We start from the raw sequence: 13,333 nt of genomic DNA on the forward strand, positions 1-13,333 counted from the left end.
CTGTTGTCACGTCCATAGGACCGCTCCCTACAGAAGGCAGAGGTACATTAGTACACACACTCTCTCCCTGTTGTCACGTCCATATAGGACCGCTCCCTACAGAAGGCAGAGGTACATTAGTACACGCACTCTCTCCCTGTTGTCACGTCCATATAGGACCGCTCCCTACAGAAGGCAGAGGTACATTAGTACACACACTCTCTCCCTGTTGTCACGTCCATATAGGACCGCTCCCTACAGAAGGCAGAGGTACATTAGTACACACACTCTCTCCCTGTTGTCACGTCCATATAGGACCGCTCCCTACAGAAGGCAGAGGTACATTAGTACACACACTCTCTCCCTGTTGTCACGTCCATATAGGACCGCTCCCTACAGAAGGCAGAGGTACATTAGTACACACACTCTCTCCCTGTTGTCACGACCATATAGGACCGCTCCCTACAGAAGGCAGAGGTACATTAGTACACACACTCTCTCCCTGTCCTACACAATACAAACACACACCGACACTGACCTTGTGTATGACCTGGCGTAGGTCGGCAAAGTCGAGGCGTCCCAGAGATTTACCGTGGGGAGGCAGGGACTGACCAGGGGCCATCACTCCCCCTCCCTCAGACGCACCCCACGTCACATAGAAACCATCTGCTGGGAGAAAATACACAGTTATACACACTGTTAAATACACACATCTATACACACACACACCTAACTACACACACAAACCCATTTCCCAGAGAACCCAACCACAGAGAACCCACAGTCATACAGTATATAGAGCCACTCTGTCGAGGGAGAGGAGCACTGGGATGTGTGCGTTTTACCTGTCATGTTGTCGAGTGCGTCGGAGCCCCAGTCACCTCGTATGACAGAGGAGAGGATGTTGTCAAAGGAATGGATGTCTTTAGAGGAGACCAGTCTGTCTCTGAACAGCCTCTTGGCCTCATAGGCTACCACCTCCAACACTGAGTCTGTTATATTACAGTTCCCTACAGACAAAGACAGGGGTTAATACACACTGGACAAAACATTAAAAACACCTTCCTAATATTGTGATGCGCGCATAACCCCCCCCACCCCTTTCCCTCAGAACAGCCTCAAAATGTTGGGGCATGGACTCTACAAGGTGTTCCACAGGGATGCTGGCCCATGATCACTTCAATGCTTCCCACAGTTGTGTCAAGTTGGCTGGATGTTCTTTGGGTTTTGGGCCATTCTTGATACACATGGGAAACTGTTGAACGTGAAAAACCCAGCAGCGTTGCAGTTCTTGGCACAAACTGGTGCCTGGCACCTACTAGCAGACCCCGTTCAAAGGCACTTACATCTTTTGTCTTGCCCATTGACCCTCTGAATGGCACACATACACAATCCTTCTTTAACCTGTCTCCTTCCCTTAATTTACACTGATTGAAGTGGATTTAACAAGTGTCATCAATAAGGGATCATAGCCTCCACCTGGATTCACCTGGTCAGTCTGTCATGGAAAGAGCTGGTGTTCTTAATATTTTGTCCACTCGGTGGACACTACTACATTATACCATACTACAAAAAGACACACAGCATCAAGACAGCTCAGTGTACACACAGTAACACACCAGAGAAGAGAGTTGAAGTGATGAGAGAGGGCGTTGTGACATACCGTGTAGAAAAGGTAAGCAGCCGGAGAGAGGAAGGAGAGAGGAGAGCAAAAAAACGATGAGTCATGGAAAAAAAAATAAGTTTGTCAGCAAACGCTTTTAATTAAAATTAATGATTGGACTCCCTATCACAGGGAGAACACATTGCAAGAGGGAGGGAGGGAGTGACAGAGGGAGAGATGAAGGAGGACAGAGAACGGAATGATGAGAGAGAGAGAGAGAGAGACGTGTGACAGAGGGAGCAGAACAGGGGAGAGGAAGAAAGAGATGGTGAATGCAGGAGACAGGGAGAGAACTACTGACTTTCAGAAGATATTCTGAAATATCCAACAGCAACTAGAATCAAAGGCCAGTACAGTATAAATTTAAGACCGTTACCAAATAATGAGACGTTTTTTCAAGGAGAAGTCAGCAACAACAGAGAAAACCCATGCAATTAGCAGTATGAAGTATTGCAGAAAGAAATTAAACTTTTTGGGGACAACTTAAAATGGGTCCCAAAAAAAGATGTGTGTAGTGCAAGGGTTCCCAAACTGTTTGGCCCGCGTCCCCATCTTTATACCCCACCTTGTAAAACAAGGTTACGTAATCAACGGCCAATGTTTATTTGGGCTATGACAGTCTATTACAAATCAGTCTGACAGTATTTTGTAGAGTAATTCAATCTGAATGCAGTATGGTTTAACGTGACTGAAATGCAGCAGAAAGGTATTGGGAAGTTCAGAAGAACATCAAGCGATAATGATATTTTTTCCCCGGGTCTGATTTAGTTCCTGGTCTTGTCCACTCTGTTCTGACGGCTTGTGGGCATAGTAGAGGGAAACAGGAAGTCCTAATGTGTTTTTAAAAGAGCCACGTGTTGGAAGAAAACAGAAACCATTCTGTTTATTACCGACGTATCTAGCAGCCACTGGAGGTTACTGAAATAACCCCGGTTCTATGAACCAAGCAAAATGAACCAAGGGGAAACCCTGGTGTGGTGATTGTGGTCTGACCGTGTGATTTAACAACGTGGTCTGACTATCTGACCACGTGGTTTGACCGTGCTGTTGAGGTTGACTCACCTGCGGACAGGTGGTATCGCAGCAGGCTGAGCACCCACTGGGTGAGAACACACGGAGTGAACAGGTAGTGACTGTGGTCATCCACCGTGAACTTCGCCTTCACCTGAGACCAGAGAGATAGAAATACACACACACACTCACACAATACAGCCACTTATTACACAGGTGTGTGTGTGGTTTAGATTTGCCTCCCTAAGAGTGAGGATTAGATATAAGAGGCAGTAAGTAAGTGCTGTGATAACAGCAGTCTAATCTAAAGCTGCTGCTTGGAAAGACTAGAGCAGCTTAACACTGAAGCTTTACTCTGATAACACATGAACTCCTCTGAGACAGCACACACACCTGTTCATAGACCTGTACCAGAGACCCTGCTAGCTGGTGTGTTTTCCCAGTGCTGGCCCAGGCTGCCTGGCTCCCAAGGCTCCTCTGGAGAACAGGCTGCAGGTACGCTGAGTAGATGGTCTGGAGCTGCTCCCTGTCTGGATAACTAGAGAAGAGAGCAAGTGTCAGTGTGTGTGTGTGTGTGTGTGTGTGTGTGTGTGTGTGTGTGTGTGTGTGTGTGTGTGTGTGTGTGTGTGTGTGTGTGTGTGTGTGTGTGTGTGTGTGTGTGTGTGTGTGTGTGTGTGTGTGTGTGTGTGTGTGTGTGTGTGTGTGTGTGGGTGGGTGGGTGGGTGGGTGGGTGTGTGTGTGTGTGTGTGTGTGTGTGTGTGTGTGTGTGTGTGTGTGTGTGTGTGTGTGTGTGTGTGTGTGTGTGTGTGTGTGTGTGTGTGTGTGTGTGTCAGTATGTGAGGAGAGTTGAGCAGCTCCTCGCTCACAGGGGGGGGCTGCCGCTCAAAATTGGCTCAATTCATTTAACCAACACCCATATCGTTTTTGTGACTGCCTGGACCTACCAATTGTTTTTGAAGTATTAAAATCAAACCATATGATTTGAATAAAAAGTATTATATAAACATGAAAGAGAGAATGTAAGCAGCGCTCATCATTTCAAATAGGCTACATGTCATATTAAACAGCATATAAACTCTCTAAATAGGTCAGGAGCCAGACAGGGAGACTAAGAAAGAACAGAAATGAATTATTTAGGCTATATTATTTCTATTATTTCAAGGCTCGAGCCTACAAAGAAATACATTGTGAAGCATTAGCGAGTGTGACACACTAGCCTGGTAGGGACATAAAGAGCTCAGTATTTAAACAACATTTGTTGTATTAAATCATTACAGTCTATAAATTTTGCATACAGGCTGTGACTTCCATAGAAGCCCACAGTCTCAGTCTACAGTGCCTTCGAATAAATGCTAAGAAACACGAGGCCAGTCTACGGTGCCTGGAGAGCCGGCCAGTAGTGGATAAGACCCTCTCCACACTTAGAGCTACTGGGGATGCTGAACAACCTTTTGACCCCTCTTACAGAGCTACTGGGGATGCTGAACAACCTTTTGACCCCTCTTACAGAGCTACTGGGGATGCTGAACAACCTTTTGACCCCTCTTACAGAGCTACTGGGGATGCTGAACAACCTTTTGACCCCTCTTACAGAGCTACTGGGGATGCTGAACAACCTTTGAACAACCTTTTGACCCCTCTTACAGAGCTACTGGGGATGCTGAACAACCTTTTACTGATGCCCCTCTTACAGAGCTACTGGGGATGCTGAACAACCTTTTGACCCCTCTTACAGAGCTACTGGGGATGCTGAACAACCTTTTGACCCCTCTTACAGAGCTACTGGGGATGCTGAACAACCTTTTGACCCCTCTTACAGAGCTACTGGGGATGCTGAACAACCTTTTGACCCCTCTTACAGAGCTACTGGGGATGCGAAACAACCTTTTGACCCCTCTTACCAGGCTGGGCATAGATGCAGAGTTGTTTTTTAAATTTTCCTATAGGTAGGCCTAAAGGTTTTTAGGCAAAATAACCCTATCAAAATGGAAAGTTCATTCAACGTGGGAATATGCCAGGCCAATTGGGCCAAAATTTACATTTACATTTAAGTCATTTAGCAGACGCTCTTATCCAGAGCGACTTACAAATTGGTGCATTCACCTTAAATCAATTATGGCCTTATTGTATAGATAATATAACAAATAATATAACAAAAATGAACTAAAATTTTAAGAGATCAGACTTTTAGTTTATAAATACTTTGCTACAATGACACACTTTGTTATCTACCTACCTTTTAGCATTTGCACGTAGTAAGTACACCCATTCATGAGATGTGTCTTTTCAGATTCCACAATGATTCTTTAGTTGTGGACATTACATCATCACACTCCCTCTCTTGCTATTGGTCCTCATGTTTTTAAGTCACCTTGATTTAGCATCTGTGTGTTTTATCAGTGTCTTTATGAAAATATTTAGTGAACTCCATGACAGTAGCTAAAGGAAGGGGCTATAACAACACACAAGTCGACCACAAATGCATGATGGGACAGGCGTGCCCTGAGCTCGAAAAGTGAGAGCTACAGGAGCACTACGGGAGTGAAATTGGAGTGGGAGAGAAGGTCGATGCTCCAGCCTTTGGGAATCTCGCTCCGCTCCAGTCAAATTGGGCACGCTCTGCTCCTCGCTCTGCTCCAGCTCACATACTGGTCTGTGTCTGTGTGTCCCTACTCACTCTATGGTGCAGATGCGCACAATGGAGGTGAAGCGAGAAGTGAGTGTGTGTCGTCCCACAGCGCCTCCTGTTGACATGGAGGCCACCACCTGGACGTTCTCCAGACCCACCCAATCCAGGTTCTCATCATAGAACCCATGGTACGTCAGCACCTAGAACACACAAGGGGGAGGGAGGAGAACTCTGTCACGTTATGACAGCTTGACTAATTTCTGTCTTACCCATCGATCAAGAAATAATGTATTTTCAGTGTTGTATTACATTGAGTTGTGTTGTGTTGTATTGCATTGAGTTATGTTATGTTGCATTGAGTTGTATTGCATTGAGTTGGGTAGTGTTATGTTGTGTAATGTTGTATTGCATTGAGTTGTGTTGTGTTATGTTGTATTGCATTGAGTTGTGTTATGTTGTGTTGCATTGCGTTGCGTTGTGTTGTGTTGCATTGAGTTGTGTTGCATTGAGTTGTGTTGTGTTATGTTGTATTGCATTGAGTTGTGTTGTGTTATGTTGTGTTGCATTGAATTGTGTTGTGTTATGTTGTATTGCATTGAATTGTGTTGTATTGCATTGAGTTGGGTTCGGTTATGTTGTATTGCATTGAGTTGTGTTGTGTTGTGTTGCATTGAGTTGTGTTATGTTGTGTTGCATTGAATTGTGTTATGTTATGTTGCATTGAATTGTGTTATGTTGTGTTGCATTGAATTGTGTTATGTTGTGTTGTATTGAATTGTGTTATGTTGTATTGCATTGAATTGTGTTATGTTGTGTTGCATTGAATTGTGTTATGTTGTGTTGCATTGAATTGTGTTATGTTGTGTTGTATTGAATTGTGTTGTGTTGTGTTGTATTGCATTGAGTTGTGTTGTGTTGTATTGCATTGAGTTGTGTTGTATTGCATTGAGTTGTGTTATGTTGCATTGAGTTGTGTTATGTTGTGTTGCATTGAGTTGTGTTATGTTGTGTTGCATTGAATTGTGTTATGTTGTGTTGTATTGCATTGAGTTGTGTTTTGTTGCATTGAGTTGTGTTGTGTTGCATTGAGTTGTGTTTTGTTGCATTGAGTTGTGTTATGTTGTATTGCATTGAGTTGTGTTATGTTGTATTGCATTGAGTTGTGTTATGTTGTATTGCATTGAGTTGTGTTGTATTGCATTGAGTTGTGTTGTATTGCATTGAGTTGTGTTGTATTGCATTGAGTTGTGTTGTATTGCATTGAGTTGTGTTGTATTGCATTGAGTTGTGTTGTATTGCATTGAGTTGTGTTATGTTGCATTGAGTTGTGTTGTGTTGTATTGCATTGAGTTGTGTTATGTTGTATTGCATTGAGTTGTGTTATGTTGTACAGTATTTGTTTGAAAAATGCATCTGGACACAGTAACATCTTTTTTGTTTCTCCTGGCTGATCTTTTGAGAACATTGAGAAATTTAAGGGGTGGCCTGAAACCTGAGAGGAATGGCAGCTAGAGGACTACATCCGCGCTGAGGCAGAGGGCTCTTAGTGAGGACGACTGGCTAATATCCTGAACTTTGTGTGGTGATCTTTCTGGAGCCCAGAGCTGCTGAGGCATCAGCCAAATGGCTTCTACACAGACGGGACGAGGAGAAGTCCAGAAGCTATAAGACTCAGGCTGGTTCCCTGACTTGATCTCTACAAGATCATCAGCAGTCTCCAACATCATCTACAATCCTTTGTCCAGCTCCCTTCACTCAAGCCATGAACTGACCCTCTCCATCTTCAGAGGACGCAGCTTGGCCTCGATTGGTTGTACCTGTCATGATATATTGCTTTTGTTTTTTTTGCTCTTGAAGTGCTTTGAGATTCGATGAAAAGCGCTACATAGATGTAATAAATGATTAGTTGTATTATTATTACTGTACTGTATTGTAGTTTGTGTTGTATTGTATTTAGTGTATTGTATTGTAGTGTATTGTAGAGTATTATGCTGTATTGTAGTGTATTGTAACGTGTTGTGCTGTATTTTTGTGTATTTTATTGTGCTGTATTGTAGTGTATTGTATTATAGTGTAGTGTATTGTATTGTATGTTATTTTAGTGTATTGTAGTGTATTGCGCTGTATTGTACTGCATTGAGCTGTATTGTAGTGTGGTGTATTGTAGTTTATGGTGCTGTATTGTAGTGTACTGTATTGTACTGTAGTGTAGTGTACGGTGATGTATTGTGCTGCAGTGTATTGTGCTGTATTGTATTGCACTATTGTATTGTAATGAATTCTGTGGTGTTGTACTGTATTGTAGTGTCTTGTGCGGTGTTGTACTGTATTGTAGTGTCTTGTGCGGTGTTGTACTGTATTGTAGTGTATTGTGCGGTGTTGTACTGTATTGTAGTGTATTGTGCAGTGTTGTACTGTATTGTAGTATATTGTGCTGTATTGTAGTGTATTGTTTTGTACTGTATTGTGCTTAATTGTAGTGTTTTATACTGTATTGCAGTGTATTGTAGTGTAGTGTATTGTGCTGTGTTGTATTGTATTGTAGTGTATTGTGTATTCTAGTGTTTTGTACTGTAGTGGTTTGTACTGTATTGTATTGCATTGTGCTGTATTATAGAGTATTGCATTGTATTGTATTGTGCTATATTGTAGTTTATTCTGTTGTATTGTAGTGTATTGTAGTTTATTGCGCTGTAATGTATTGTAGCTTATGATGTTGTATTGTATTGCACTGTATTGTAGTGTATTGTATGGTGCTGTATTCTAGTGTATTGTACTGTATTGTGCTGTGCTGTGTTGTACTTTATTGTAGTGTTTTGTGCTGTATTGTAGTGTATTGTAGATTATTGTATTGTAGTGTATTGTGCAGTATTGTAGAGTATTGCATTGTACTGTAGTGTACTATACTGCAGCGTGTTGTAGTGTAGTTTATTATGTTGTATTGTAGTGTATTGCAGTTTATTGAGCTGTATTGCACTGTATTGTATTGTAGTTTATAGTGCTGTATTGTTGTGTATTGTATTGTATTGTACTGCATTGTATTGTAGTGTATGGTGCTGTATTCTAGTGTATTGTATTGCACTGCATTGTAGTGTATTGTGCTGTATTCTAGTGTATTGTATTGCACTGCATTGTAGTGTATTGTGCTGTATTCTAGTGTATTGTATTGCACTGCATTGTAGTGTGCTGTATTCTAGTGTATTGTATTGTACTGTATTGTGCTTTATTGTAGTGTAGTGTGCTGTGTTGAACTGTACTGTAATGTTTTGTGCTGCATTGTAGTGTATTGTAGATTATTGTAGTGTAAGGTGCCGTATTGTAGAATATTGTAGTGTACTGTATTGTTGCGTGGTGTAGTGTATTGTGCTGTATTGGAGTGCATTGTGCTATATTGTAGTGTATTGTATTGTAGTTTGTTGTGCTGCATTGTATTGTAGTGTATTGTATTGTAGTGTAGTGTATTGTTTTATGATCTATTGTAGTGTATTGTAGATTATTGTAGTGTAAGGTGCCGTATTGTAGAGTATTGTAGTGTACTGTATTGTTGCGTGGTGTAGTGTATTGTGCTGTATTGTACAGTATTGAGTGTATTGTGCTATATTGTAGTGTATTGTATTGTATTATATTGTAGTTTGTTGTGCTGCATTGTATTGTAGTGTATTGTATTGTAGTGTATTGTATTGTAGTGTATTGTATTGCATTGTAGTGTGGTGTATTGTATTGTAGTGTATTGTTTTATGATCTATTGTATTGTTTTGTGCTTTATTGTAGTGTATTGTACTGTATTGTATTCTAGTGTATTGTGATGTTGTAGTGTGTTGTAGTGTATTGTGCTCTATTGTAATTTATTGTAGTGTACTGTATTGTATTGTGCTATATTGTATTGTGCTGTATTGTATTGTACTGTACTGTAGTGCATTGTATTGTTGAGCATTGTATTGTACTTTAGTGCATTGTATTGTAGTGTATTGCATTGCATTGTATTGTAGTGTATTGTATTATATTGTATTGTACTGTACTGTATTGTAGAGCATTGTATTGTGCTGTATTGTATTGTATTGTACTGTACTGTATTGTAGAGCATTGTATTGTGCTGTATTGTATTGTATTGTACTGTACTGTATTGTAGAGCATTGTATTGTGCTGTATTGTATTTTACTGTATTGTGCTTTATTGTAGTATACTGAATTGCAGTGTATTGTAGTGTAGTGTGTACCTGCTGTAAGAAGGCTATGAGGTTGCTGGTGCCCCACTTGTCAGGCTTGGGCAGGTTGATGTCTTTGAGGTAGAGGACCAGGTTCTCACAGTGTTTGGGTCTGTAGGCCCGTCCCGTGTTGGAACTGAGCAGCAGGCAGGTCTGACTGAGCTTCTGGAGGACGTGACGAGACGAGGTTTGGGCGCTACAGTGGACCACCGCTACCTGGGTGGAACGCAGCCGAGAGAACGCATAGCGCAACAGCATACTGGAGGAGAACACACAGACACACAAATTAACACATATTAACACACACTCACACATTAACACTCACACATTAACACACACACAACTTAACACACACACACACATTAACACACACATTAACACAGACACAGTGTTGGCAGAACATAGGCTAGATGCCAAATAGAGAAACCAGACCATAACTTTGAAGGAGGACATGAGTCATTATAGAGGTTAGATATCAGAGGATGAAGAGGAGATGACAGAGGAAGAGATAGGAGGGAGGAGAGAGGAGAATTAACTCTGTATTGAAAAGTGTTGATGCCGCAGGGGTCTGTTTAACCAAATTTGTGAGAAAAACCTCAGGGCGAGGGGGGACATTTTGTGAGGGTGCAAACTGAGATAGGATAATTGGGATGTGTGGGTCTGTGTGTGTGTGCGTGCCTGAGCACAGCAGTGGAAATTAATTAGATCTTTTTTCATCAGACAGGGATGACAAGCGTTTCCATGACGCCCTGACATTTCAGCGAGATTAGGGTTGTGGGTGTCATGGAGGGGGGTGGCTCAAGTGGAGTGTAAAAGCCAATCAGAGATGCCCTCCCTCTACTGGGTGCCCCAGGGATGACAGTAATGACTGTAGATTCAACAAGTCTCAGCCCCCCCCCCCCTCTGCCTACCCCTCAGTCCGCTGTGCTATTCTAAGAAAGGTCACGCCTTAAATAAAACATGCCTGGAAACATACGTGATCTGGCTAGAGTGTATTATACATCCTCTGTGTGTGTGTGTGTGTGTGTGTGTGTGTGTGTGTGTGTGTGTGTGTGTGTGTGTGTGTGTGTGTGTGTGTGTGTGTGTGTGTGTGTGTGTGTGTGTGTGTGTGTGTGTGTGTGTGTGTGTGTGTACATTTACCCCTTGCCACAGCCCTCAGGCCCCACCAGTATGAAGGGTTGTCTGTGCTGGGAGGAGAGCCAGTGGGAGAAGCAGTGCAGTCCTCTCTGCATGTCGGGGGTCTGGATGACGGGGAGTGTGTGAGTGTGTGTGAGCTCTTCCAGGCTGAGGCCGTCAGGACGTTCCAGAGTGTACACACACAGCCGGCCAGACTCAGGGTCATAGTAGGTGTCCAGGGGCTTCCTCGGGTCAGGAGGGCTCTCTCTAGCCCAGACCAGCACCTGCAGGGAATGCACACACACATACAGTGCTTTCGGAAAGTATAGACACACCTTGACTTTTTCCACATTTTGTTAGGTTACAACCTTGTTCTAAAATGTGTTAAATAGTTTTCCCCCCTCATCAATCTACAAACAATACCCCATAAATAAAAGGCTATATATATTTATTTTTTTGTTAGTTAATTTATATATTTAAAAAAAAACTTAAATATCACATAACTATTCAGACCCTTTACTCAGTACTTTGTTGAAGCACCTTTGGCAACTATTACAGCCTCGACTCTTCTTGGGTATGACGCTACAGGCTTGGCACACCTGTATTTGGGGAGTTTCTCCCATTCTTCTCTGCAGATCCTCTCAAGCTCTGTCAGGTTGGATGCACTGAGCATTGGCTGCACAGCTACTTTCAGGTCTCTCCAGAGATGTTTGATTGGGTTCAAGTCACGTCTTTGGCTGGGCCACTCAAGGACATTCAGAGAATTATCCCGAAGCCACTCCTGCGTTATCTTGGCTACGTGCTTAGGTTCGTTGTCCTGTTGGAAGGTGAACCTTTGCCCCAGTCTGAGGTCCTGAGCGCTCTGGAACTTTGCTCTGTTCATCTTTGCCTTGATCCTGACTAGTCTCACAGTCCCTGCCGCTGAAAAACTTCCCAACAGCACAATACTGCCACCACCATGCCGTAGGGATGGTGCCAGGTTTCCTACAGATGTGACGATTGGCGTTCAGGCCAAAGTTCAATCTTGAGTTTCGTCAGATTTCAATCTTGGTTTCGTCAGACCAGAGAATCTTGTTTCTCATGGTCTGAGAGTCCTTTAGGTGCTACCATAAAGGCCTGATTGTTGGAGTGCTGCAGAGATGGTTGTCTAGAGCTCTGTCATAGTGACCATCTGGTTCTTGGTCACCTCCCTGACCAAGGCCTTTCTCCCCCGATTGCTCAGTTTGGCCAGGTGGCCAGCTCTAAGAAGAGTCTTTGTGGTTACAAACTTCTTCCATTTAAGAATGATGGAGGCCACTATGTTATTGGGGACCTTCAATGCTGTAGATATTTTTTGGTACCCTTCCCCAGATCTGTGCCTCGACACAATCCTGTCTCAGAGCTCTACGGACAATTCCTTCAACCTCAATGCTTGGTTTTTGCTCTGACATGTACTGTCAACTGTGGGACCTTATATAGACAGGTGTGTGCCTTTCCAAATCATGTCCAATCAATTGAATTTACCACATGTGGATTCCAATCAAGTTGCAGAAACATCTCAAGGATGATCAATGAAAAAAGGATGCACCTGAGCTCAGTTTCAAGACTCATAGTAAAAGGTCTGAATATTTATGTAAATTAGGTATTTATGTTTTTATACATTTGCTCAAATATAGTATTGTGTGTAGATTGAGGATTTTTATTCATTTAATATATGTTAGAGTAAGGCTGTAACGTAACAAAATGTGGAAAAAGTCAATGGGTCTGAATACTTTCCGTAGGATGTTTATTAGTTGATTAATGGACGGATGGATGGATGGATGGATGGATGGATGGATAAATGGATGGATAAATGGATGGGTGGATATATGGATAAATGGATGGATGGATGGATGGATGGATGGATGGATAAATGGATGGGTGGATATATGGATAAATGGATGGATGGATGGATGGATAAATGGATGGATGGATGGATAAATGGATGGATAAATGGATGGATGGATGGATGGATGGATGGATGGATAAATGGATGGATAAATGGATGGGTGGATATATGGATAAATGGATGGATGGATGGATGGATGGATGGATGGATGGATAAATGGATGGGTGGATATATGGATAAATGGATGGATGGATGGATAAATGGATGGATGGATAAATGGATGGATAAATGGATGGATGGATGGATGCATGGATAAATGGATGGATAAATGGATGGATGGATGGATGGATAAATGGATGGATAAATGGATGGATGGATGGATAAATGGATGGATGGATGGATAAATGGATGGGTGGATATATGGATAAATGGATGGATGGATGGATGGATGGATAAATGGATGGGTGGATATATGGATAAATGGATGGATAAATGGATGGATGGATGGATAAATGGATGGATGGATGGATAAATGGATGGATGGATGGATAAATGGATGGGTGGATATATGGATAAATGGATGGATGGATGGATGGATGGATGGATAAATGGATGGGTGGATTTATGGATAAATGGATGGATAAATGGATGGATAAATGGATGGATGGATGGATAAATGGATGGATGGATGGATAAATGGATGGATGGATGGATGGATAAATGGATGGATGGATAAATGGATGGATAAATGGATGGATGGATGGATGGATAAATGGATGGATGGATGGATGGATGGATAAATGGATGGATAAATGGATGGGTGGATATATGGATAAATGGATGGATGGATGGATGGATGGGTGG

General features: G+C 42.3%; 1 protein-coding gene across 1 annotated transcript in view; it reads right to left on the reverse strand.

Moving 5' to 3' along the window:
- Positions 1-13,333, reverse strand: part of LOC124017319 (cytoplasmic dynein 2 heavy chain 1-like) — a gene marked incomplete at its 3' end in the record, with an annotated part of 103,285 nt that overhangs the window by 29,398 nt on the left and 60,554 nt on the right. The window contains exons 44-50 of the mRNA XM_046332573.1: positions 10,627-10,886; positions 9,499-9,745; positions 5,331-5,482; positions 3,047-3,191; positions 2,705-2,807; positions 825-989; positions 518-645 (exon numbers count right to left, since the gene is read on the reverse strand). Coding sequence (XP_046188529.1) covers positions 518-645; positions 825-989; positions 2,705-2,807; positions 3,047-3,191; positions 5,331-5,482; positions 9,499-9,745; positions 10,627-10,886 — 1,200 coding nt within the window. The remainder of the gene's footprint in view (positions 1-517; positions 646-824; positions 990-2,704; positions 2,808-3,046; positions 3,192-5,330; positions 5,483-9,498; positions 9,746-10,626; positions 10,887-13,333) is intronic.

Source organism: Oncorhynchus gorbuscha, unplaced genomic scaffold (assembly GCF_021184085.1).
Source record: "Oncorhynchus gorbuscha isolate QuinsamMale2020 ecotype Even-year unplaced genomic scaffold, OgorEven_v1.0 Un_scaffold_178:::fragment_2:::debris, whole genome shotgun sequence".
Lineage (NCBI taxonomy): Eukaryota > Metazoa > Chordata > Actinopteri > Salmoniformes > Salmonidae > Oncorhynchus > Oncorhynchus gorbuscha.